General features: G+C 47.6%; 2 protein-coding genes across 6 annotated transcripts in view; one reads left to right on the top strand and one right to left on the bottom strand.

Annotated features, from left to right (window-relative positions):
• Positions 1-502: 502 nt before the first annotated feature.
• On the top strand, positions 503-13018 carry RNF34 (ring finger protein 34). 2 transcript variants are annotated; one of them, XM_032229052.1, is made up of 6 exons: positions 503-685; positions 8685-8906; positions 9547-9939; positions 10562-10621; positions 11606-11807; positions 12051-13018. In XM_032229052.1, exons 1-6 carry the CDS (start codon positions 533-535, stop codon positions 12236-12238), a joined length of 1218 nt encoding a protein of 405 aa, XP_032084943.1. In that variant the 5' UTR covers positions 503-532; the 3' UTR covers positions 12239-13018. The 2 variants fall into 2 exon arrangements, with proteins under 2 accessions (XP_032084943.1, XP_032084944.1); XM_032229053.1 differs by having other exon boundaries at positions 504-685; positions 12054-13018.
• A 2403-nt stretch (positions 13019-15421) lies between these two features.
• KDM2B (lysine demethylase 2B) overlaps positions 15422-24992 on the bottom strand; it is a 22292-nt gene continuing 12721 nt past the window's right edge. For all 4 annotated transcript variants that reach the window (XM_032229050.1, XM_032229051.1, XM_032229049.1 and 1 more), the window contains exons 6-11: positions 24395-24433; positions 22771-23444; positions 21959-22122; positions 19662-19823; positions 17420-17638; positions 15422-16050 (exon numbers count right to left, since the gene is read on the bottom strand). In XM_032229050.1, coding sequence (XP_032084941.1) covers positions 15869-16050; positions 17420-17638; positions 19662-19823; positions 21959-22122; positions 22771-23444; positions 24395-24433 — 1440 coding nt within the window. In that variant the 3' untranslated portion in view covers positions 15422-15868. The remainder of the gene's footprint in view (positions 16051-17419; positions 17639-19661; positions 19824-21958; positions 22123-22770; positions 23445-24394; positions 24434-24992) is intronic.

Below are 24992 nucleotides of genomic sequence, written 5' to 3'. Positions count from 1 at the left end.
TCCCAGAATTCCCCAGCCAGCATTCGCTGGCTGGGGAATTCTGGGAGTTAAAGTCCAGACATCTTCAAGTTGCCAAGGTTGGGAAACACTGTTTTAAACCAAACATTTTCCAAAAGGCATATTTAGTATTTATAAAGCCACCACAACGAAATAAATGCTGATAGTTTTCATTATAACAATCATGAGCTTCCAGAGGGCAACATGTGACGTAAGAGCCCCCAAATTCTTTTTTTTTAAAATACGGTGACGTCACAGCCTCTCCCTTCCCAAGGACGAACTCATAAACTCGCCCCTTCTGCAACTCACCCCAATTTCTTCTCCTCCCCCCCCTCCACTTCCCACAGAATGGAACCGCCCGATTGTGCCGCTGTCATTGGCCCTCGGGGACAGCCAATGGGAAGACAGAGAGAGCAGAGGGTTGGGGCGGCCCGGGTGGCCTCTTTCCCGGTCCCCGCCCCCCCCCGGCTAGCCCCGCCTACCTGCTGTGGACACCGAAGTAGGGAGGGAGGAAAAAAAAAACCTGGCCGCGCGCATGCGCGGAACAGGGCGAGTGGCCGTGGCGCGAGAACGCGCGGGCCGGGGGCGCGAGCGGGAGACGGTTGAGCCGTTGGAGCCCCTTCCCCCCACTTCCGGTCCTATCCCGGTCAAGGCGAAGGCAGGAGGCGGCTTCGGAGCGGCCATGAAGGTGAACCAGCGGGGGGGGGGGGAAAGAGGGAGGGCTAAAATGGGGGGGGGCTGCGGGGGGAGGAATTGGGTCTGGGGGTGTCTGAACATCCGGGGCGGGGCTTTAACCCATCACTAAGGAACCGGTATCCTCCTGCATTGTTATTATTATTAGTTGTTATTGTTCCTCCTGCTGCCCCCCCCCCCAGAGAGGCTGATGGAGACCCCCTCCCCAAAAAGGGGTCTTCCCTTCAGGTGTCCCCCCCCAAGTCCCAGCAGGGCTTCCAAAACAGACCTTCAAGCAGGAGCACAAACTTCCATCCTGGCCCAGGCAGAGAATAATAATAATAATAATAATAATAATAATAATAATAATAATTGGAATTTGTGCAAAAATTATAATATTAAAACAGCAACATATAGCAATAGCAGTAGACTTATATACCGCTTCATAGGCCTTTCAGGCCTCTCTAAGCGGTTTACAGAGAGTCAGCATATTGCCCCCAACAATCTGGGTCCTCATTTTACCCACCTCGGAAGGATGGAAGGCTGAGTCAACCCTGAGCCGGTGAGATTTGAACCGCTGACCTGCTGATCTAGCAGTAGCCTGCAGTGCTGCATTTAACCACTGTGCCACCTTGGCTCTTAAACTGGTGGGAACAAACTGGTGGGAACATCAGCCTGAAAAAGTCACCGAAAATCAGATGGTCAAGATCTTGTGGGATTTCCGCATACAGACAAGACAAAATACTGGCGCATAATACACCAGACATCACACTGGTTGAGAAAAATAAGGTCACAATCATAGACATCGCAATACCAGGGGATAGCAGGGTCGCCGAGAAGGAACATGAAAAAATCGCGAAATACCAGGACTTAAAAATCGAAATTCAACGACTATGGCACAAACCAGCAGTGGTAATTCCAGTGGTAATTGGCACACTGGGTGCTATACCAAAAGCACTGGAATTACATTGAAAACAGTTAAAAATTGACAAAATCACCATCAGTCAAATGCAAAAAGCCGCACTGCTTGGATCTGCACGCATATTACAAAAATACGTTACGACGTCCTAGGCCCCTGGGTGGGGCCCGACTAGTAACCAATGCCAAATCCGGTGAAACAACTGGCCGCTGTGATACAATTGTATAATAATAATAATAATAACAACAATAATAATAACAATAATAATAATAAATTAATAATTATTTATTAATCGGTGGGGCCCGATTAGTAACCAGTGCCAAATCCGGCGAAACAACTGGCCGCTGTGATACAATTGTATAATAATAATAATAATAATAATAATGCCAAATCCGGCGAAACAACTGGCCACTGTGATACAATTGTATAATAATAATATATATTTTATTTGTTTTAATTTTTATATTTTAAGAAGGTCCTTGGTTGATACCTAGGATGCCGGCAGCAAACCGTATCCACCATTAGCACCAGTCACTGGTAATTTGTGGTGCATTTTTGAATGTTCAGTTGGTTGAGTTTCATGTTTAATGAATAAAGTATAATAATAATAATAAACCTGTTTGATACCTAGGACGCCGGCAGCAAACCGTATCAACCATTAGCACCAGTCACTGGTAATTTGTGGTGCATTTTTGAATGTTCAGTTGGCTGAGTTTCATGTTTAATGAATAAAGTATATAATAATAATAATGATAACATCTTATTTTTATTTGTTTTAATTTTTATGTTTTAAGAAGGTCCTTGGTTGATACCTAGGATGCCAGCAGCAAACCATATCCACCATTAGCACCAGTCACTGGTAATTTGTGGTGCATTTTTGAATGTTCAGTTGGTTGAGTTTCATGTTTAATGAATAAAGTATAATAATAATAATAAACCTGTTTGATACCTAGGATGCCGGCAGCAAACCGTATCAACCATTAGCACCAGTCACTGGTATTTGTGGTGCATTTTTGAATGTTCAGTTCGTTGAGTTTCATGTTTAATGAATAAAGTATAATAATAATAATAATAATAATAATAATAATAATAATAATAAACCTGTTTGATACCTAGGACGCCGGCAGCAAACCGTATCCACCATTAGCACCAGTCACTGGTATTTGTGGTGCATTTTTTAATGTTCAGTTGGCCGAGTTTCATGTTTAATGAATAAAGTATAATAATAATAATAAACCTGTTTGATACCTAGGACGCCGGCAGCAAACCGTATCAACCATTAGCACCAGTCACTGGTATTTGTAGTGCATTTTTGAGTGTTCAGTTGGCCGAGTTTCATGTTTAATGAATAAAGTATATCACAACAACAACCACCGCTTGATCAGTGGATGCAGCAAAATTTCACAAACTGACTACCTACAACGCCATGACTGCGTTGCTAAGATCATTCACTGGAAATTGTGCCGAAAGTTTGGATTTGAGTACAGCAAAAACCACTGGGACCATCAGGTTCAGAAGGTTTTAGAGAATGAGAAAGTTAGCATTTCTAAATAATGAGGTAGCCCTTTAGGTATTGCTGCTCCAATTACAATCGGGACAACACTCAATTTATTATTATTATTATTATTGCAACAACAGAATTGTATCACAGCGGCCAGATTATTATTATTATTATACAATTGTATCACAGCAGCCAGTTGTTTCGCCGGATTTGGCATTGGTTACTAGTCGGGCCCCACCCAGGGGCCTAGGACGTCGTAATGTATTTTCGTAATATGCGTGCAGATCCAAGCAGTGCGGCTTTTTGCATTTGACTGATGGTGATTTTGTCAATTTTTAACTGTTTTAAATGTAATTCCAGTGCTTTTGGAATAGCACCCAGTGTGCCGATTACCACTGGAATTACCACTGCTGGTTTGTGCCATAGTCGTTGAATTTCGATTTTTAAGTCCTGGTATTTTGCAATTTTTTCACGTTCCTTCTCGGCGACCCTGCTATCACCTGGTATTGCAATGTCTATGATTGTGACCTTATTTTTCTCAACCAGTGTGATGTCTGGTGTATTATGCGCCAGTATTTTGTCCGTTTGTATACGGAAATCCCACAAGATCTTGACCATCTGATTTTCGGTGACTATTATTATTATTATTATTATTATTATTATTATTATTTCAACATAAATGGTGCTAATGATTGGTACTGGTTGCTGCCAGCGTCCTAGGTATCAACCAAGTACATTATTATTATTATTATTATTATTATTATTATTATTATTTGGCAGAGAATTGTTATTACTATGGTTGTTATTATTATTATTATCATCATCATCTCTTTTATTCATTTAACATGAAAGTTAAGTGCACATTTAAAAGATGTGTCACAAATACCACTGACTGGTGCTAATGGTTTGTTGCTGCCAGCATCCTAGGTATCAACTAATTATTATCATCATCATCTTTTATTCATTAAACATGAAATTCAGTCAACTGTACAATTAAAGATGTGTCACGAATACCACTGACTGGTGTTAATGGTTGACATGGGTTGCTGCCAGCATCCTAGGTATCAACCAAGGACCTTCTTAAAATATATGATGTTCTGAGCAGCGCAGTTTTTTTGCAGTTCCGCTGTGGGTTATTGCAGGAAGCTGCAATTTCTTGATGTGTTTTATAAAATTCTTGGACCTGGTACCAAGTGCCCCAATGACAATGGGCGTCACTGTTACATGCTTCATCCATAATCGCGTGGTTTCGATGGCCAGTCGCGGTTCTTTGTGATTTTTTCCCCCCAGTTTTTATTCTTTGACTCTGGCATCTCCTGGTACAGCGATGTCAATAAATTGTATGTTTCGGTTTTCAACAACTGGGATGTCTGGCGTGTTGTGTTCCAAATGATGATCCGTCTTTATTTGAAGGTCCCACAAGATCTTCACCTTCTCATTTTCGATAACTTTTTCCACTTTATGTTCCCATCACTTTCTGGATGATGATGATGATGATGATGATGATGATGAAATGTTTATTACTTCTGGACCTTGAGCTGGCTCAGCTGTGACAATCCTCCAGCCCTGGTATTGGGTTTTGGGGCACCGGCTGGAGGAAGTTATTTCTGAACGACAACAATTCAACAGCCCTCGTCGAGTTTATCCGCTGGATCGGTCTTGGGAAAGGAGTGTGTGTTGGTGGTTGCGTAGGAAACGCACAACACAGTTGTGCAGAGACCCCGCTTGGCATCAGGACCGGCCTCGGGGCACAGTGCAAGGAGCCGTGCAAATGGAAGCGACACGCCGCGCATGCGAGGAACAAAAAAAGAGCATTGATTTAAAAGGGGGAAAATAAAAGCCGTTGGAGAGATGTTAAAAGAGGTTGTAAAAAGTGCCAGAGATGAGGAAGAGCATTCTCAAGTGCTGGGACCACCTGCAAAACGTCAGAACGGGACCGTGTCTGAATTTGCACACCCTTGTAGAACACCATTGGACAGCGGGGGGCGGGGGGGGAGTGAAATATAAAAAATCAGGCGTCATACCCTGTTCACGTGTTCACTAGCTGGGACACGACACATTTTTGTCTAATGGTCTTCTTCTCCCCATCCTTAGCAGAAAAGCTAAAATGCACTCCAAAAAATTAGGTTCTTATTTTCTGCGATCAGATATTCCAAGAATTTTGTCTTGCGTTCCTTCCAGAAGACTCTGTGTGTTTCAGAGATGGGGCTTGCTCAGTAGCAACTGGGGTGCTATTTCCTCTCCAAGGCTCCTAGCTTTCACGGGGGGGCTTACTTGGAGGAAAATGTGCAGGAATGCCATTTGTTTATTATGTCTAAGATAGCAATAGCAATAGCAGTTAAGACTTATATACTGTTTCATAGGGCTTTCAGCCCTCTCTAAGCAGTTTACAGAGTCAGCATATTGCCCCCAACAATCCGATAGATAGATAGATAGATAGATAGATAGATAGATAGATAGATGATAGATAGATAGATAGATAGATAGCAATAGCAGTTAGACTTATATACTGCTTCATAGGGCTTTCAGCCCTCTCTAAGCGGTTTACTGAGTCAGCATATCGCCCCCAACAACAATCCGGGTCCTCATTTCACCCACCTCGGAAGGATGGAAGGCTGAGTCAACCTTGAGACGGTGAGATTTGAACCGCTGAAGTGCAGCTGAAGTGGCTGCAGTACTGCACTCTAACCACTGCGCCACCTCGGACAAAGATGACAAAGGCCAGCCCTGGGGGTGCAGCCTCTTGGAAATAACAACTACCCGAAAATATCATGAACCAGCGCGATGTGCCCCATTACAATTTCTTCTTTCTTTACTGTCGGGTGATTAGTAATCAGCCAGAATGTAGAAGGGAGAACATTTGCCAAACTAATAGCAGGGAAATCGGAATGAGAAAGGAGATCAAATCCAACTCCCTGCTTAAGTGCAGGGTTTTAAATGAAAGGTCCGTGAAATTTGACTGGTTAGCTTTGCATTTTTATGTGAGACGTATATACCTATAAATTACGTGTACAAGGACTCTTCCTCTGATTAAGTAGCTCTTTCGCTGCAATCCTGCCATTTGCATGAGAATAAATCCTGCTGAACGCCAGAGAATAAACGCAGATGGCACTTCGGTAGTCACAAAAGGTTAAGTTTATGGAGTATGACTAAGAGCAACACAGGGTAGGATTCCGTAATGAGAACAAAAATGTTTCTAGATGTGATCTCCTCTTCCCCGCGGTCACTCCCTGCAAGGAAAAAGGAGCAGCAGCTGAGATGGTCCTGCTTGCTATTCAGATATCTTGAATTCTTAGTTACAAGCAAGGGACTTCTCTGCTGTAGCCCCAGATCTAAAGAATAGGATTCGCTTGGAATTCTATAAGCATAACCTTTATTGTCATTGTACTTAAATACAACGGAATTGGTTCCACAGAGATTTCTTCCTAGTTTCTCTTTGTAAACAGATCGTTTTTTAAAAAAATTCTTCCGGGCCATAGGGATTAGCTGGAGACTTCCTTTCTGCTGTCTTCATGTAGTTTTAGGTTTTTAAATAATACACGGCTATGGATCGATTCTAGATTTGCCTATTGAATCTCCTTGGGTAAATCCCTTGCGATCTTAAGTCTGAAAGTAGGATTGTTAAGTAAGTATCCTTGAAAGAAACAGAGGCTGTCCCAGGGAGTTTGGGGGCAACAGAACTGAAACGGATCAGAGCAATGTTTTTTTGGGGGGGGGATCAGGTTCAGGAGTAGCTGGGAGAGAAATGTGAGCTGAAGAGAGAAAATGAAACCAGCTAAAAGCAGGAAGGAGAGAAGGACTTTGGGGACTAAATGAGAAGGGCAGAATTCTTAAATTCCCCCAAAATGCTTTCCTAGTCACCCTGACGGCAGCGATTTCTCTTGTTCAGAATGCTCGAGGGACGCATGTGATGAAAAACGAAAAATAAACAAGCTGGAAAATCTCTTCCACCAAAGCGCCGGCTTGATTCCAACATTTCCACGATGGGAAATGTTGGACCCCCTTTGAAGGGGAAGAGCTGGGGGTTTTTTTTGGCCACTTGTGACAGCTTCTCCGGGCATAAATGCTGTGTCAAACTGGCACCGTGCCACGTTCTTGGCGTTTCTGTACTTGGCGTTCCCTTGAGGCTTTGCCGTATAAAAAGAGCCCGTACTGGACAACAGCCGAATGATATGTAGGGTTAGTTTGGGGCAGGAATTATAGATGGGATTGTCAGCACGCAAGGAGATTCTAATCCTAGCTAGTTTGCACTCTTGTTGCAGTTCTTACACCGATGTGTTCAGGGCGTAAGGATTTTTGTTGGAGGGGTTACATTTCAAATGTCTTTCGGGAGAATCGGGGACCAAGTTTTTCTTTTCCTCCATTAAACGATGCTTCTTGTTTTAGTTGTTCTGTTGTCTTCTCCAAAGTAACAGCGTGATGAAATGTCAGCGTTAGTGTACATTTTTGATTCAACGCCCTGAAAGTCAAACATCATCTCAAAAGTACTGTGAGAAAGATGTGTTTCTCGGCAGACTCCTCGGGTGACCTTATAGTTTGTTAATTTCTGTACTCGATTCGAGTCCAGAAGAACTTTCTGGGCAGCTGGCAATATAACAAGCAGAATAAAAATGCGTAAGATAAAGAGTACGATAAGGAGCAAAAAAAAAAAAACCGAGCTGAAAAAGAAAATAAGGAAACAAGGAAGCCAAGGCAAGGCATGTGAACTGCAATCCTAGTTATGGGGATTTTAGCCTCTTTCGGCATCAACAATTATCTAAAGCTGGATTGATTATCCATCAGGCTGATCCCTGAAACAGATGGCACCTGCCTCCTCGGACCGTTAAATCTACCGTTCCTCTCCTGCTGGCTCATTTTTCGCTTTTCCCTCGGGGTAAATCCCGAGACTTTGGTAGTTTTTGGAAGATTCCCGCCCTCCCTTTCTGGAAAAAAATCTTCCCAGGAAACTCAGCCGGCCTGCTTGGATGGGGAATATTGGAACCGTGGCGCCGGTCGCTTGCTCCGAATCTCCTCGGAGTTTATTTTCCAACTTTGGCTAAATGGTTTGGGGCAGATCGGAAAAGAACATGGCAGGCACGGCAGAGGTCCTGGCGGCTCAGAGGATTGAGGTGGGAAAGACGACGCTCCCTTAACGGAAAAAAAGGTACAGGTTCCTGAAACAGGAGAGCTGCACGCACTGCAGATGCCCTTCCCCGTCGTGGGGAAAATTGCGTGTTTTGTTGTCATTGTCACCCCTTAACCTAGACCTGGAAACGGCTTGCTCACCGTCTGCAGCCATCGGCATAACCGGAGAATCGAGTGCCTCTTCCGAAGTTCCTAGTGGAAAAGGGGAGCATCCTGCAACTTCTCTTGTTGATGGGAGGAATCTGGATGTCTTTATTGGGTGCCGTTGTGGGTCTTCCTTCTCTGCTGGTTCGGGCGTTAAGAGATGGACTCTCACTCTGGCAAGGCAACCGGCAGGACATCCCGAAGACAGACGTGTGTGCGTGTGCGTGAGAGAGAGTGTGTATGTGTGTGTGTCTTTGCGTGCTGCTTCAACCTGGGAAGGCTGTCCCGACTTCAGAGGCTGACTCGGCTTCTACTGGTCTCTTCCAGGCAGGGGCGACCTCCATGTGGGCTTCCTGCTGTGGGTTGCTGAATGAGGTCATGGGGACGGGAGCGGTTCGCAGCCAGCAGCCCGGATTCGGAAGCGGAGCAAACCCCTTTCGGTTCGCCCCAAGCACGGACTTCACCGTCTATTCTTCGGCGGCGGCAGCGGGAGCAAACGGCGCGCTCTGCAAATCTTGTGGCCTTTCCTTCTCCGTCTTCAGGAAAAAGGTGAGCGTTTTAAGGCAAAGAATGGAGAGCGGGACGTTAGAAAGCCCCCGTGGCTTGGGGAGGAGGCCCGTCTTTGGGGTCCAACCTGGGGCCGAAACCTCCTGGCTGCTGGTCATCCATCAGAGATGCTTGAATGCCGGTGAAAAGTGCCCAGGATTGGGGGGGGGGGGAGAGGAAATGGCTGGATTTAAGAATCCTGAGGACCGGTTGAGGGGCTGCAAGCCTTTCCGATTCCTCTTCTGTTTTTGTGAATACAATAAGGACAGGGAATCCTCGACTTACAAAAGTTCATTTAGTGACAAGAGCACTGAAAAAAAGGGACACCATGATCAAAATTCAGACGCTTGGCAACTGATTCGTATTTATGACCGTTGCAGTATCCCAGCGTCTTGACAACCAGTCGAGGGGGAAGCCAGGTTCACTTAACAACCGTGTTAAAGATTCACTGAACAGATTCACTTAACAACCAGAGTGATTCCCTTAACAGCAGTGGCCAAAAAAAAAGGCACAGAACTCACTTAGTAACAGAAACGTTGGGCTGAACGGCAGCCGTTAAGTCGAGGACGACCTGTGTCAACTCTTCCTCCCTGCCCCGCGAGGCGTGTAACTCGCCCGTCTCCCCTCCGCCCTCTCCCTCCAGCACACGTGTTGCGAGTGCAAGAAGGATTTCTGCTCGGTGTGCTCCGTCTTGCAAGACAACCTGCGCCGTTGCTGCACCTGCCAGTTGCTGCAGGAGGCGGCCTTCCAGCGGCCGCAGCTGATGCGCTTGAAAGTCAAGGACCTGCGCCAGTACCTGCTCCTCCGGAACATCCCCACGGACACCTGCCGGGAAAAGGAGGACTTGGTCGACCTCATCCTCCGCCATCACGGCTTGGCCTCCGAGGAGGAGACGGACACTAGCAGCCTGTACTCCGCGCGGTCGCAGGCCTCCAGCCTTTCCACCCAGCACGTTTCCCTCTCTGGCTCGGTGTCCCCCTCCCAGGGAGACCTCGCCAACCGGCAGGAAAACGCGGCCAACGAGACGCAGTTACAGGTAGGTCCCTGGAGGAGGCCAGGGGGTGGGTGGGGGACTTTTCCTGATCCTATAGCAATAGCAGTTAGACTTATATACCGCTTCATAGGGCTTCCATTCCTCCCCTTCCTCCCTCCCTCTCTCCTCCTCTTTCCCTTCCCTCCCTCTCCCCCTTCCTCTTGATGTTGAACATCTCTTAAAACTTGAAAAAGTGGGGTTGGAGAAAATCCCCCCCCCCCAGATTTTCCTTCCGTTCCAACATTTTAGACCCCCCCCCCGATCTTTGTCTTAGCAATAGCAGTTAGACTTATATACCTCTTCATAGGGCTTTCAGCCCTCTCTAAGCGGTTTACAGAGTCAGCATATCGCCCCCCACCGTCTGGGTCCTCATTTCACCCACCTCGGAAGGATGGAAGGCTGAGTCAACCCTGAGCCGGTGAGATTTGAACCGCTGAACTGCCGAACTAGCAGTCAGCTGAAGTGGCCTTGCAGTACTGCACTCTACCCACTGCGCCACCTCGGCTCACTATTGCTATTGCTATTCCTGATCCTGCCTCCCCAGCTGGGCCGATGGGGAGAGGATGCTGCCACTTCTAGAGGATTAAAAGGGAGACGCTAGCAGTAATTCTTCTTGTGCATTTAGGGGCCAAGCGAGAGACTCTCGGCTGATCTGGGGGCGGAGGAAGACCACGCAGCACAAGAAGTAAGGAACGGACTCCCAAAATGACATTTGACACCCCCCACCGCACCCCAAGGGGTTTTTACTCCCTTGTCACTTTTCTGGTACAGTTTAAGGCAACCTCGAGAACTTTGAGGCCTGGTGGACTTCAACTCCCAGAATTCTCCGCCAGCCATGCAATCCTCCCCAGCCTGGAATTCTGGGAGTTGAAGTCCAACGGTCTTCAAAGTTGCCACGCTTGGACACTTCTGGTGTTAAGGCAAACCTCTTCATGACCTGGCATTCTCGTCCTCCTGGGTGTTATGGCCCGCCAGTGGCCAGCAGAGCTGGCAATAGATTCGGACAGTGGGGAAGTTGGGGAGGAACCTGGGCCAGTCCTGGAGTCTGGGGAAGGCTCTGAGGAGGGCTCTGTGTCGGAGGCAGAGAGGGGGCCAGGGCCGTATGCCAATTATCAGCTGCCTTCAGAGTCAGATATCAGTGAGGCAGAAGAACAGCTGGAGCCTGTTCCCAGTGTGCACGTAAGCAGAATTGCCAGATGAAAGGAACAGCTAAAGAACAGGGGTCAACTTGGGAGTAAGGCCACAGGTGGATGATGAATGGCCCCTCCCAGAGGGAATAAAAGAGGAGCAAATGGGGAGTGGAGTTTGCAGGAGACCATTAGTTCGCTTAATTGGTTCCTGACTCTCTGAGGCTCCTTGCCAAGTTCTGCAGAGATCGGCCTGGCAGCTCTCCAAGCCAGAGAAGGTCTGTGACCGTAAATCCCCCCTTGAAAGACTGCTGGATGTGAAGGAGCAAAATTAATAATAAATTAATAAAGGGGGGGAAGGCTTTGTCGGGACCAGGAGTTTGCTTCATGCTCTCAGGAAGCCTCAGTCAGTACACCCTTTTGGGTGGTGGGGGAGGAAGAGAAATCCCTGGGGGTTTGGCTCTCCATTGTACTGGTCCACTCCGCAGCACTGTGGCTTTGTCTGTCTCTCTCTCTGTCATGGAAAACACCTCTTTTTTCAGACTCCGGGCCAGTCCAGGAAGCGTGCCAGGGCCTCGCTGTCCGATATTTCCAGCCTTGATGACGTGGAAGGGCTGACCGTCCGGCAGCTGAAAGAAATCCTGGCTTGTAACTTTGTCAACTATTCGGGATGTTGCGAAAAATGGGAACTGGTAGAAAAAGTCAGCCGGCTCTACAGGGAGAACCAGACGAATCACCGGCTGCGTGAGTCTTCCCGCTTTTTCTCTTGCCCGTCTCGTGCGTTCGTTCGCGGGAGGGAAGGCGGGCGCGCTCCATTTCCCTCCCGAGGCCTTTGAATGCCTCGTGCTCCACCGCGCTTAGTGACCGAAAGTCCCTATCCCCCAGTTGCCGTAGGTGGTGGACCTCTGCCCTTAATGACATAAACCGGGTCAGTAAAAGCAACGCCTCCTGTGTCCCCGCCACTAACCGTGCCCGTTTGCTCCTTGGCAGGAGAGAAGCCTCCGCTGACTGACGAGGACGACAACCTCTGCCGGATCTGCATGGACGCGGTCATCGATTGTGTGCTGCTGGAGTGCGGCCACATGGTCGCCTGCACCAAGTGCGGGAAGCGGATGAGCGAATGTCCGATCTGCCGCCAGTTTGTCGTTCGGGCTGTTCACGTCTTCAAGTCCTGAGCGGCTGGGCTCAGCCCCGCCCGGACGCTTCCCGCTGCACATTTCCTCCCGAGACGGCCGCGTGGGGAAAGGGGGAGGCTCTGGAAAGCCTCCCTCCCAGTCCATTCATAGCATCCCGTCTGGGAGCTTAGGAGCTTCGACCGATTGTATTTCTGCTTTGCAAGTCAGATGCCTCTTAAAGATAGAGATGTGTGAACTGGATTGCTTTTCCTTTTTCCTTTTTTATTCCCCCCCCCCCCGAGACCAAAAAAAAAAGGCAAGACTCGAGTTCAAGAGTCAAACTTGCAGGAGGAGATTGCTCTCTTTTGAAAAATAGCACAAAGAAAGAGAGAAGAGATGAAGGAGAGCCGAGTTTAATCTTCTCGGAGTGCAACGGGATGAAGCAGAGTCTTCCCAGGGGTGCGGGGGACCGGGGTGTATGTGTGGTTTCTCGCCTCGGGAGGGAAATTGGGTGGGTGGGCTGGCAGAGCAGTTTTTGTGCCAATCGACCCAGAGTGTCATCCCACCTGGTGATCTACAATTAGCCTTAATGGAAAGAATTGAAAGCTGCCTTTTACAGCCTGCATCAGAGAGAGAGAGAGAGCCAGTTTGCATCTCCGTTCCGACACCCTTAAAAACGTCCTCGGATTCAGAGTGGGAAGAGTTGAGTTTCCATTCTCACCTTGAGAATGTTTGTCGCGTTGATCTGGCCTCCAAAACCGATGCTGGATTGCATGCAACAATCCGTAAAGCACGCGAAGGCATGGGGAAATGTTTGAAAAAGCACCGTATAAATTTAAAACATACAAACCGGACAGAGGCAGTAAAAGAATCAACTGCAAGGTTGAATGTCTAATTCCCTGGGACATCCCCTCCCCCCCCCGACCTGCTGGCACCGCTGGGTCTTGGGGTGGGGAGGGAAAGAGGGGTGCCCCACAGGATAGGTGCCTCCTCGATAGAGGAAGCTTTGGATGGACTGCCTACCGACAAGAACGATTCCAACCCTCTTCTGAAACCGGGTCCATCAGTTGCTGGGGGTGGACTGATCTAGTAGATCCAGTAGATCCTGCCTGCAGTGGGTGGAGGCCACAGAGTCTCCTGGTCACCGGGATCTGACCACAAGCAACGGATTTCATGCCACGGACTCTTTATCAGAGCAATCGCTCCGGTGGCAACATCCGGCCCGGTGGGTTCAGTTCCATGTTAGGCTCTTGGTGACCCGAGAGAGAGAAGCCCACGGCCATCGGCCTTGTTCCCAAAGCCAAGTCTTCCCATTGTCTTCTCAACCCCACCCCCTTCATCAACTGGTAGAGCCCCTCCCCACTCACGCACCAACTGCCCCTCTGGCTTCCCCCTCTCTCTCCAGGAGAAATTGGCCCGCTCAAAGGAGCAGCCAGCAACCGGGCCGTGCTTCCTTCTGGTTCCTTAATGGGGGAGCCAAAGTGACCTCCGTGGGGAAGGGGTCTGCAGGAGCCGACCCCTCTGCTGTAGCTCCCCTCCCCTCTGCACCCAGCCAGCCCTCAAATTCCCAAAGTCCGCAGAAGTGTCCACGTTCAGTTGATGGAAGGGAGCAGCAAAAGGCAATCCAACGGCAGACCTGAGGAATTTATTTTTTTAAAGCCAGGTCCAAGAGCAACCAATTGCAATCTTGCTTGTTTAGCCCTCCTGCTTTGGGGGGGGGGGGAGATGGGGTGTGTGTGTCCTTAAAAGATTATCTGTTCTGCCACCATCTTTCCTTTCCTGCCCAGTGACACATATTGCAGTCGCTCCCCGGCGGTTTGTACAAGATTTGCAAATAGCTGGGACGAGTGAAATTTGCACCGGGCCACACAGAATCTGCACGGCACGTAGGGAAAGCAAGAGTCGTTTTGTGGGGGGGGCTTATTGTGAATTTCAGACTTTGTTCGAAAGGCTGTGAAAATTGGAGAGCGGCGGAACTTTGGATACAAAGGGTAACACTGTTTGTATCTTAAAGCTGACAGTTTTTCAGAAGGGAGCAGGAAGATGTGGCGGCTTTGGGGTTGATTTTTTTTTTTGAAAATGTCTCTAACCAGGAGACGGTGTAGAATACCGAGTCGTCGTTCAGGGTACACGCATAATCGGGAATGTAGCCTATCCATCACAATCTTGAGTTAACGGCTGGCTTAATAAACGTTTCATCAATTGGCTTCCGTCTGCGTTTCTCTGCCCCCTCCCGCTTCCCCCCCCTCCCCCAGCCGCGAGAAAAAGCCTGGATGAAGAAGCGACGCGGAGTGGAAGGCGCTTAATTTCCCGTATGAAACCTATAGGCGGGCCAGGCTCACGTTTTGTGAGTTACAGATGTTGTTTTCACCGCCGTTTCCCTTGTAAAGGGAAAACACACCACCAGGTAAGCCAAGGTTGGTTTTTCTATTAAAAGTTTTTACTTTCTCCCCCCCCCCCCCAACAAAGGGACAAAGCAACTGGATTCCTCTGGATCACAAAATGCCGTTAACGGAGAAATAACTGAACGCTGAAATCTCTTTTTAACGTCCAAGTTTGCTCTTGGAAAACAACTTTGGGGGTGGGGAGGTTGAAGCCACCGGGGGCTTTTCCAGGAAATCTTACAAAGGTTCAACATGTATAATACAAGCTAGCCTCTGTTTTTTTGTACAATCATTTATACAAATTTGAATAGAGGTCAAAGCACGTGAGGAAGGAAATCAACCACTTTCACAACAATGGCACTTTATGTTACTGTATACTGAATTCCCACCCACCCCTTAAAAAAATAGTCAACCAAGATAAATTATAACCATGGGTTTTCTCCTTAACTTGAAGATGGGGTTTGAAAGCCCCATAGCTTAATGCTTTTCCAGAAAACTGGCTGTAACTGAACACTTTTCCAAATTAAGGAGAAGGTGGGCTTTATACGGGGAGAATTTTAACGACACTTTCATCCTGTACACCTTTTTGTCTTATTTCCACCACATGCCTTCACTCTGTTGCTCGAATATACAAAACGGTATACAAAACACGCTACCTTCCCAACCCTCCCGTAAAAGTATTCCATGATTTTTCCCCTCCGCCCCTTCAAAACGGGGGGAAAATACATCCATCTGATCGGTCGTGTCTCTTCCGAATTCTGCTCTCCTTCCCTCCACCCCAACCTACCCCTCCCGCCCCCCCAGGACACCTCGGAAACATTTGGCAATGCGAAACCCAAGTCAAAACGCCGGAGATGCATTTGAGAACTTTGCATAAATAACTTTTTAAAAGGGAATTTGTACAAAAATAGTTTTGCATCAGGTCAAGATGTAACGGGAAGAAAATAAACAACACCCCCCCCTCCAAACCAGAGTTCCCGTAGGCGGAAAAACACAGGGGAGGAGCCCACCTTCAGCAGCGCGGAACGAAGGTTTCGGAGGCTTGCAAAAAAAAAGTCTTCGTCCAGGCAACTCCGGCCGCAGTTCCGAGTGGGCGTATCCGTCTCTTTCCCGGCACACGGAAACCCCAGGAAGCAAACCGTCCTCCAGAGCACCAAATTGCTAACCTGGCGGCATTCCCACGCGGTCCGGTCCATCCTCGACATCTACGCCGCGTGTCCGGAAGAAAAAAAAGCATCTTCCTTTGGTCCTTCCACCCCGCCCCCTGCTTCCTTCGCCTCCATTTACAACACTGTCTTTGCAAATACTAACTCAGCTTCTTCAGAAGTTTCTCTTCCGTTTGGCTAAACTGGACGCTGACCGACATCTCGGCGATGAACTGTTCGCAGCCTTCCCTGCTGACCTGCTTGCAGAAGCGGAGGTCGATGTGGCAGATGCTCCCGCAGCGCTTGAAGTACGACAGGCACTGGTCGGTCACCTTGTTGCAGTCTGCAAGCGGAACGGAGGGAGGGTTAGCAATAGCAGCGAGGCTTATATACCGCTTCCTAGTACTTTTACAGCCCTCTCTTAAGCGCTTTTACAGAGCCAGCCTCTTGCTCCCAACAATTTAGTTCCTCGTTTTATGGAAGGATAAAAGGCGGTCAACCTTGAGCCTGTCAGGTTCGAACTGCTGGCAGTCGGCAGAATTAACCTGCAATACTGCATTCTAACAGGGAAGGAAGGGCAATAGCACTTAGATTTATATATGGCTTCACAGTGTTTACATCCCTCTCTTAAGTGCTTTTACAGAGCCATCCTCAGGGTCAAACTGCTGGCAGTCGGCAGAATTAGCCTGCAATACTGCATTCTGACAGGGAAGGGAAATAGCACTTAGACAAATATTTTTCTTTGGGGCTGTTTTAGATGGTAGGTGGACCACTAAAATCAAGATTTTAGTGGGCCACCTGCTGTCGATATAGTTTACTTGGACTCCAGTAAGGCATTTGATAAGGTAGACCATAACCTACTACTAGATAAAGTAGAAGAATGTGGGTTGGACAGCATCACCACCAGATGGATTCGTAACTGTCTGACCAACCGCACTCAACGTGTAGTCCTGCATCCACATGGAGGGAGGTATGCAGTGGAGTAATCCAAGGCTCTGTTTTAGGCCCAGGACTCTTCAACATCTTCATCAATGATCTGGATGAGGGGATAAATGGGGGAACTCATCAAATGTGCAGATGACACCAAGCTGGCAGGAATAGCCAACACTCCAGAGGACAGGCTCAAGATACAGAAGGATTTTGACAAACTTGAACATTGGGCGCTATCTAACAAAATGAAATTCAATGGTGGAAAGAGTAAGGTTCTACATTTTGACGAGAAAAACGAAATGCACAAGTACAGTACAGATCAATAGTAGTAACTGTGAGAGGGATCTTGGAGTCCTAGTGGACAACCACTTAAATAGGAGCCAGCCGTGTGCAGCAGCTGCCAAAAAAGCCAACACAGTTCCAGGCTGCATAAACAGAGGGACAGAATCAAGATCACGTGAAGGGTTGATACCACTTTACAAAGCCTTGGGAAGGCCACACTTGGAATATCACATCCAGTTTTAGTTGCCATGATGTAGAAAGATGTGGAGACTCTGGAAAGAGTGCAGAGAAGAGCAACAAAGAGGATTAGGGAACTGGAGGCTAAAATATATGAAGAACGGTTGCAGGAACTGGGTATGTCTAGTTTAATGAAAAGAAGGACTAGGGGAGACACGATAGGAGTCTTCCGATATCTCAGAGGTTGCCCCAAAAGAAGAGGGACTCAAACTAAGAGATGCAGAAATCTTTTCCAAGGAGACTACATGTTGAATTGCTCCTACCTCTCAAAATAACCTCGGTTAGCGAGTCCCGCGTGGTGGTGCCCACCGCCGTTAACAAGTTGATGGACTGGTCCGTGACGTGATTACAGAAGCTGAGATTAAGCTTGGACAGGAGAGGCATATGCCGGATGATCAGACGCAGGGAAGCATCCGTGATATCCAAGCCGGACAGGCGGAGATCGGTGATGTTCCGTAGCTTGCTTCGGTTGTCGATCTGGCCTGCGCGAGTTAAGCGAAACCCTTGCTTATTATTTCATCTGCAGAGGCCGTGATTCAACAGGTAAAGCCACGCCAGACCTCTCAAGCTCCTAGGCTGCTCAGAGATTGTCACAATGAAATATCCTTCCCGTGAAAATATCACGCAAGAGAAGACAAGTTAAAAAGAGGGTTGGGTGAACAACCTACCCATCGTTCCATATAGGTGGGTAGTTCGTCCCATGTTTTTCAAAATGGGCCGTTTTAAGAGGGGTGGACTTCAATTCCCAGAATTCCCCATGAGCCCACTCCTCTTAAAATGGCCAATTCTGAAAACCGCTGTGCTAGCCCATTCTTTTTTAACTTGTAGCCCAACTTCTGAATAGGATAATTTATATACATACATACATACATACATACATAGATAGATAGATAGATAGATAGATAGATAGATAGATAGATAGATAGATAGATAGATAGATATGATATATATATGATATAGATGATATATAGATAGATGATATAGATATAGATATAGATAGATATAGATGATATAGATATAAGATAGATAGATAGATATAGAGATGATATATAGATAGATGATATAGATAGATGATATAGATATAGATGATATATAGATATAGATATAGATGATATAGATATAAGATAGAAAGATATAGAGATAGATGATATATATATATATAGATGATATATAGATATAGATGATATAGATATAGATAGATAGATAGATAGATAGATAGATAGATAGATAGATAGATAGATAGATAGATAGATAGATAATGGAGATATATATATAGAGAGAGAGAGAGAATCAATCATGCCATACCCACGATTCTACTCTACTCATTTCCTCTGCCCCATTCTTTTTTTTATTATAAGAATTTTTATTTTTAAAACTTACTCAAACAACACATAAAAACATAAAAAAACGTCTTCCAGTTACCTCCAGCATGTCGATTGGTTACAAAGCTTTTGTGCATCACCTCCACAGTCCTCACAATTTATATAGAATCTCATATTATCAATCTAATATATGTATGTATGTATGTATGTATGTATGTATGTATGTATGTATACATTATTATTGTTAATCATTTATTTGGCTATAACTATTATTCCTTCATTTTATACGAGATAGTCTAAATTTTGAATTAATTTATATTTTAATAAATCCATCGCATCCTCCTAAATCCATCCAATAATAGTACATCTTTATATTCTATGTCATTCCATTGTCCTTGTATTGTAAAATTCTCAATCATATTTCATTTCCCTAATTTTGTTTGTCTAACCGTTGATAAAATAAATCCCATTTCTTATAAAATTGTTTATCTTCTTGTTCTCTAATTTCAAATGTCAATTTGCTCATTTCAGCACATTCCCATTATTTTATCCTCTGCCCCATTCTTTTTTTTCTCCTTCTAAAATATGCTTTTTTTATTTTCCACTTTCATAACATACAATCACATGCATACTATTCCATAGCCCTTATCCTATTGTATTAAGTAGTAATTACATCAGTTCCTCTTGTCATCAACGCCCAGAAAGATAAAAAACCCATTATTAGCTCTTCTGCTCTCCATACACCTCTTTCTTCTACCTCTCTCTTACTTCCTATCTTCCCTCCATCTTCCTCTCCTACTCTACTCCCCCTTCCTTTCTCCTTCTCCTCTCTCTTCATTCCACTCCTCCTTATCCTCCTCATCTTCCCCCCTTACCCTCTCTCCTATCCCTCTCTTCCTATCTTTCTTCTCTCCTCTGTTTCCCACTCTTCCTCTCATTGGTGTATTTCCGCTTCTGAGCAAACTCCATTCTATGTTGATGGTATTTATGCTTCCATATCAATATACTTAACATATCTTAGTTTTAAAGAAAAAAACTAAAACTATAACCTTTGCCCCATTCTTGAGGCCATGATGAGACACACACACAAATATGAGAAACCTGGTAGCTTTATTCTCTGGGTTCTCTCCTGAAGACAGATACCCAAGTCTTGTTGCCGGAGTCCAAAATTGGGGATACGAACCTGGCCGGTTGTCAGTTGGGGGCGACAGGAGGTCCCGCATTTGGGCATCCTTCAGGCCTTCCACCCACTGGCTGTCCAGCGTTCGAAGAAGGGGGCAACTGGAGCTGCAGAGTGCGGACACGGCGATCCACGAACATCCGGCCAAAAGCAGATCCCGGAGAGCTAGTGGGAGGGAAGGATGCAACCTTCAAAAGTGGCCATTAACTTCAAGACAATCCTTCTCCTTCCTCTCTCTTTCCCACTGCCGTTAAAGACACCCAAGGAAGACTCCCAAGGAAGAAGGCATATTCTTCAAAGTACGGATTTATTGAGTCATGGTGGCGCAGTGGTCAGAGTGCGGTACTGCAGGCTACTTCTGCCGACTGTCGGCTGCCTGCAATTTGGCAGTTCGAATCTCACCAGGCTCAAGGTTGACTCAGCCTTCCAAGGTGGGTCAAATGAGGACCCAGATTGTTGGGGGCAAGAGGCTGACTGTCAGCCTCTGCTTTGCTACTGCTTCGGCTGCCATTGAAACAGGGAGGGAGGGGGCATGGTATTTGGGAGGGGAATCATTATGTGCTGGAGGAAGATTCTAGACGCTGGCCTGACCATCTCATTGCGCATGTGGAGGAAGGGAGTTTCCCGCCAAGGTTAACTGTCCAGCATTCCACCCTGGTGATGTTTTTTGAAGATATCTCCCACCTGACAGTTGGGTGAATTATAATTGGACTATGGACTGGGGGTGCCAAGGGGAGGGGATTGAATTATACATGATATTCTTTGCTTTCGCGCCTAATTAACCAGATTCAGCTTAGCTTCGCTACTATTCGTTTGTAATTAGTAAAAGTACACTTAATTTCTAACAAATGGAGTTGAGTGGTTTCTTTCCCGATTATTAAATGAAGCAGCACCCGACACTGACTCTGTAAACCGCTTAGAGAGGGCTGTAAAAGCACTGCGAAGCGGTATATAAGTGTAAGTACTATTGCTATATTGGTTGGTGATGGTTATTCTCCTTCCTTCTTCCTCTATTCTGTTCTGTTCTATTCTATAATGTGAATGTGGCCACTGGAGAAGAGAAACACCACCATGACAATCCAAGCTTTTAGTGTGTTACTAAACTGTGACTTTGAGCATTGGGTGCTTTCAATCTACTCACAAGTCTCTAGGTAGGTACCCTGGCCGATACCTGTGCACACCCCGATAAAAAGGCAATCCCAAACTCACATCAATCATGAAGCAGTATATAAGTCTTAAGTGCTATTGCCCTTCCTTCCTCCCTCCCTCCCTCTTAGAATGCAGTATTGCAGACTAACTCTGCCAACTGCCAGCAGTTCGATCCTGACTGGCTCAAGGTTGACTCAGCTTTCCGTCCTTCCGAGGTGGGTAAAATGAGGACCCAGATTGTTGGGGACAAGAGGCTGACTCTGTAAACCGCTTAGAAAGAGCCGAGGTGGCGCAGTGGTTAAATGCAGCACTGCAGGCTACTTCAGCTGACTGCAGTTCTGCAGTTCGGCTGTTCAAATCTCACCGGCTCAGGGTTGACTCAGCCTTCCATCCTTCCGAGGTGGGTAAAATGAGGACCCGGATTGTTGTTGGGGGCGATATGCTGACTCTGTAAACCGCTTAGAGAGGGCTGAAAGCCCTATGAAGCGGTATATAAGTCTAACTGCTATTGCTATTGCTATTAGAGAGGGCTGGAAATCCATCACATGGTCCAATCAGGTCACAGTCCAAGGGTCACTTGGTCACAGATCCCATGTCAGGCCTGCCACACTTTCCATTATTCTACTATATGCATTTTCTACGGTGGGAAAACGGGAGGGGGGATTGTACGGAGTGAGATGAGACGTAGCCATAACAACATTCTTTCTAGAAAGCCAAGGTCGTCCTTTGTCTTTGAACCTCTGTGTCTGACGGGAATTGGATGGGTTGAAACTGCCAGCATGGCACTGGGAGATTGGACTATGGGGTGGACTTGTGGGTGTGGTGGTGGGGTGCAAGATCTTGAACTTTCAAGTGGGTGGGGAAAACTAATAAAATTGGAATTTTGAGGAATGCTTTGCCTCGGACTCTTGATTTACTTTTGGATGCTATTTGGAACCCTGGCATCCCACCTCCTTGGCACCTGGTGGGAATGTCCTTGGTTCTCAAGAGGAAAGAATTTTGTTTTGGCTACATTTCTCCCCAGCTATCTTTGCCTCCCCCCACTGCTGTTCCCACAGCTCGAGGTATCTCCGCTGCGGCAGCCTTGAAGGTGCCCGGGGTGGGTGGGTGGATGGTTTCTGGGTTGACAGGAATTGCTAAGGGGGGGCTACCTGGAAGCCGGGTGATCAACCAGCTCAGCTGCTTTTTCGAGATGTTTGTCCAGCTCAGATCCAGTGTGACCGGCTGCCTTCGGATGATACCGCTCAGCATTAGGGGAGTGATGGATTTGCAATGGTTGAGGTCTATTTTGGTCCACAGCCGTTTATCACAGCACCTGGAGGAGAGCAGAGAAGAGCTCTGGACCGCATCTCAGAAAGAAATACAAGGTGTTCCTAGGATTACGATGACCTCAACAGAGCCCAACGTTCCTGCTGTGGAGCGAGACGTTTACAGAGTGGGGTCTTGCCCCGCTTTACGACTTCCCTTGCCTACGTTGCTAAGTGAATCGCTGCTGATAAAAGTTAGTAACCCGATTGTTGAGGGAATCCGGCTTCCCCCTCGACTTGGCTTGTCAGGAGGTCGCAAAACGGGATCGCGGGAAACACACTGCAACCGTCATAAGTTCATGCCAGTTGCCAAGCGTCTGAATTTTGAGGTTGCAACCGCAACCTTGTATTCTACGGCAACGAAAAGAATCTTCTCTTTCTTTTTATTTTAGACTCTTTCCCCCTTTCCTTTCTCATCTTTATCTCATCTTTGTGTTTTATATTGCAATAAACTCCTGTAAAAGCCCCCCCAAAAAAGAATAATGCCCATATTTTCCAAGCCCTAATGAATTCCCCCCTCTCTTAATCCTGATCAGGGTCCTGCCCTCCAGTTCCTAAGGGGTATTCTGATCTTCCCAGTAAGGGACTCCCAATCCTCCCAGTTCAATCCCACCCACCCACCCCGGTTCCTAATAGAGGCCTCCCCTATTCCTTACCACCGATTCCAGGTCCGACAGACCCTCATACAGACGCAGAGTTCCCTGGGCCGGAGGTAGCCGAAGACAGCCATCCACACCTCCCTCTGCATCACGTGGGCCGCCCCATCGTCCAGCAGGAGCGAGTCGGGCGGGGGGCTGATGGGGGGCGGCCGCACCACGTGCCGCTCCATCTGCATGCACTTGGGGGGCGAGAGGGAAGGAGGGGGGCGGGCGATGGCCCTGGGGGTGCTGCCGCGGAGGTTGGAGATGAACGGGTGGCGGAGTTCCTGCGGCGTCCCGTTGAAGCCCTTGGTGAGCGGGTGCAGCTGCTCCGGGCCCAGGTGGTGCTTGGCCTCCTCGTTCTCACTCTCCGGCTCCGATTTGATGGGCTGGTGGTCCTCGTTGGCCAGGCTGTTCTCGGTCTTCTGGATCTCCTGGTTGAGCTCCTTGCTCAGCTCCTTGCTCAGCTCTTTGTTGGGCAGGCGGGCTTTCCGGCGGATCTTGAATTTCTTTTTCTCCCGGGACTCGGCGCCTTCCGAACTCGGCCCCGCGGTGGGCGAGCTCGAACGCGACTGGTCGCTCTCCTTGGTTTTCGGAGCTTCCTCCGGGAAGACCTCTCCCCCTTCTTGCTTGAAGCGCCGCAGGGGCTTGAGGGCAGCCACCCGGTCATCCGGGGTCTTCCACGAGCGCCTCTAGAAAGGAGGAAGAGACCCCGATATCAAAGGAGAGAATCCATCAACGAAGTGAGATTCAGCCGGTTCGCCCTGGTACGGACAAACTGGTAGCGGAAACTGCGGGAAGCTCCGCCCACCCACCTACCCTGACCTAATGCACATGCACAGGAGGAGGTGCTTATGAGCAAAGCGGTAAGGAAGGTAAATGAGTCCCACCACTGGCGCTAAACCACCGCTGGAGGGTTGGGGAATTCTGGGAGTTGAAGTCCACCCCTCTCAAAGTTCCCAAGTTGATGCGCAAAATATACATTGCAACGCTTATTGCAAACCCTCTCAACTATCAAACGACAACCCGGCCTTCACGTGGTGCCCCCCGTTCCCACCAATCGGGCTCTGTCGACCCTTGGGATTGGCGTCCCCTTGGGTATATCCAGCCGAAACAGCTTCCATGGATCGCTGTAACAGTGGCGTCAAATTTCCATGGAAGTCGCCTATACCCACGATGGGTGAAGAGGCGTCAAGTCAAGAGGGACGCAGATAGCCCTCGGCTATCGGCCACAATCGAGCCCAACAAGTTCTGTTGCTGAGCGAAACATTTGTTAAGTGAGTTTCGGCCCATTTGATCACCTTCCTTGCCACAGTTGTTAAGTGAATCACTGCGGGCGTCCAGTTAGTAACACGGTTGTTCGTTGGATCTGGTTTCCCCATTGGCCCGCCACAGGGTTCACAAAATAGGATCACGTGACCCTGGGACATCACAACCTTGGCAAGAGCCCGAATTTTAATCACGTGACTCTAAGGATGCTGGAGCGGTTGTGTGAAAAACATTAAGAAGTCACGTTTTTCAGTGCCATCACAGTCACTGTTGCAAGTTGAGGACTTCTTGTATAATCACTGCTGACCCCTAGGGAAGATTGGGGGAGGAAAGGGGGGAGGGCGGGAGAAATCCATACAGATGAAGAAATTACCTTTTTCCTGAACAGTTTCTCTTCTTTCCCAAGTTTTAGCTACGGAAGGAAGGAAGGAAAATGTGTATTTTATTTATTAGACGTCACTCTTCCCACGTGCCGCCTGGGGGGATTCTGGGAATTAAAACCTGGCCAAGCTTAAAGTTACAGAGGTTACGAAACACTACCCTAGATGGCTGGCTAGTTTAAAATTAAAGGTTCCCCTTGCACATCTGTGCTAGCCGTTCCTGACTCTAGGGGGCGATGCTCATCTCCATTTCAAAGCAGAAGAGCCAGCGCTGTCCGAAAACGTCTCTGTGGTCGTGTGGCCGGCATGACTCAACGCCGAAAGGCACACGGAACGCTGTTCCCTTCCCACCAAAGGTGGTCCCTATTTTTCTACTCGCATTTTTCACCTGCTTTCGAACTGCTCGGTTGGCGGAAGCTGGGACGAGTCACGGGAGCTCACTCCGTTATGCGAGCGCTAGGGATTCGAACTGCCGACCTTTCTGATCGACAAGCTCAGCGTCTTAGCCCCTGAGCCACCGCGTCCCATTGGGCTAGTTTAGAAACACACATGTAAACCTCTCCCACCTGGTCCCTTTCAAATGTGCTAAAA

Source organism: Thamnophis elegans, chromosome 13, assembly GCF_009769535.1.
Source record: "Thamnophis elegans isolate rThaEle1 chromosome 13, rThaEle1.pri, whole genome shotgun sequence".
NCBI lineage: Eukaryota > Metazoa > Chordata > Lepidosauria > Squamata > Colubridae > Thamnophis > Thamnophis elegans.
This window is presented reverse-complemented; position numbering and strand designations above follow the sequence as displayed.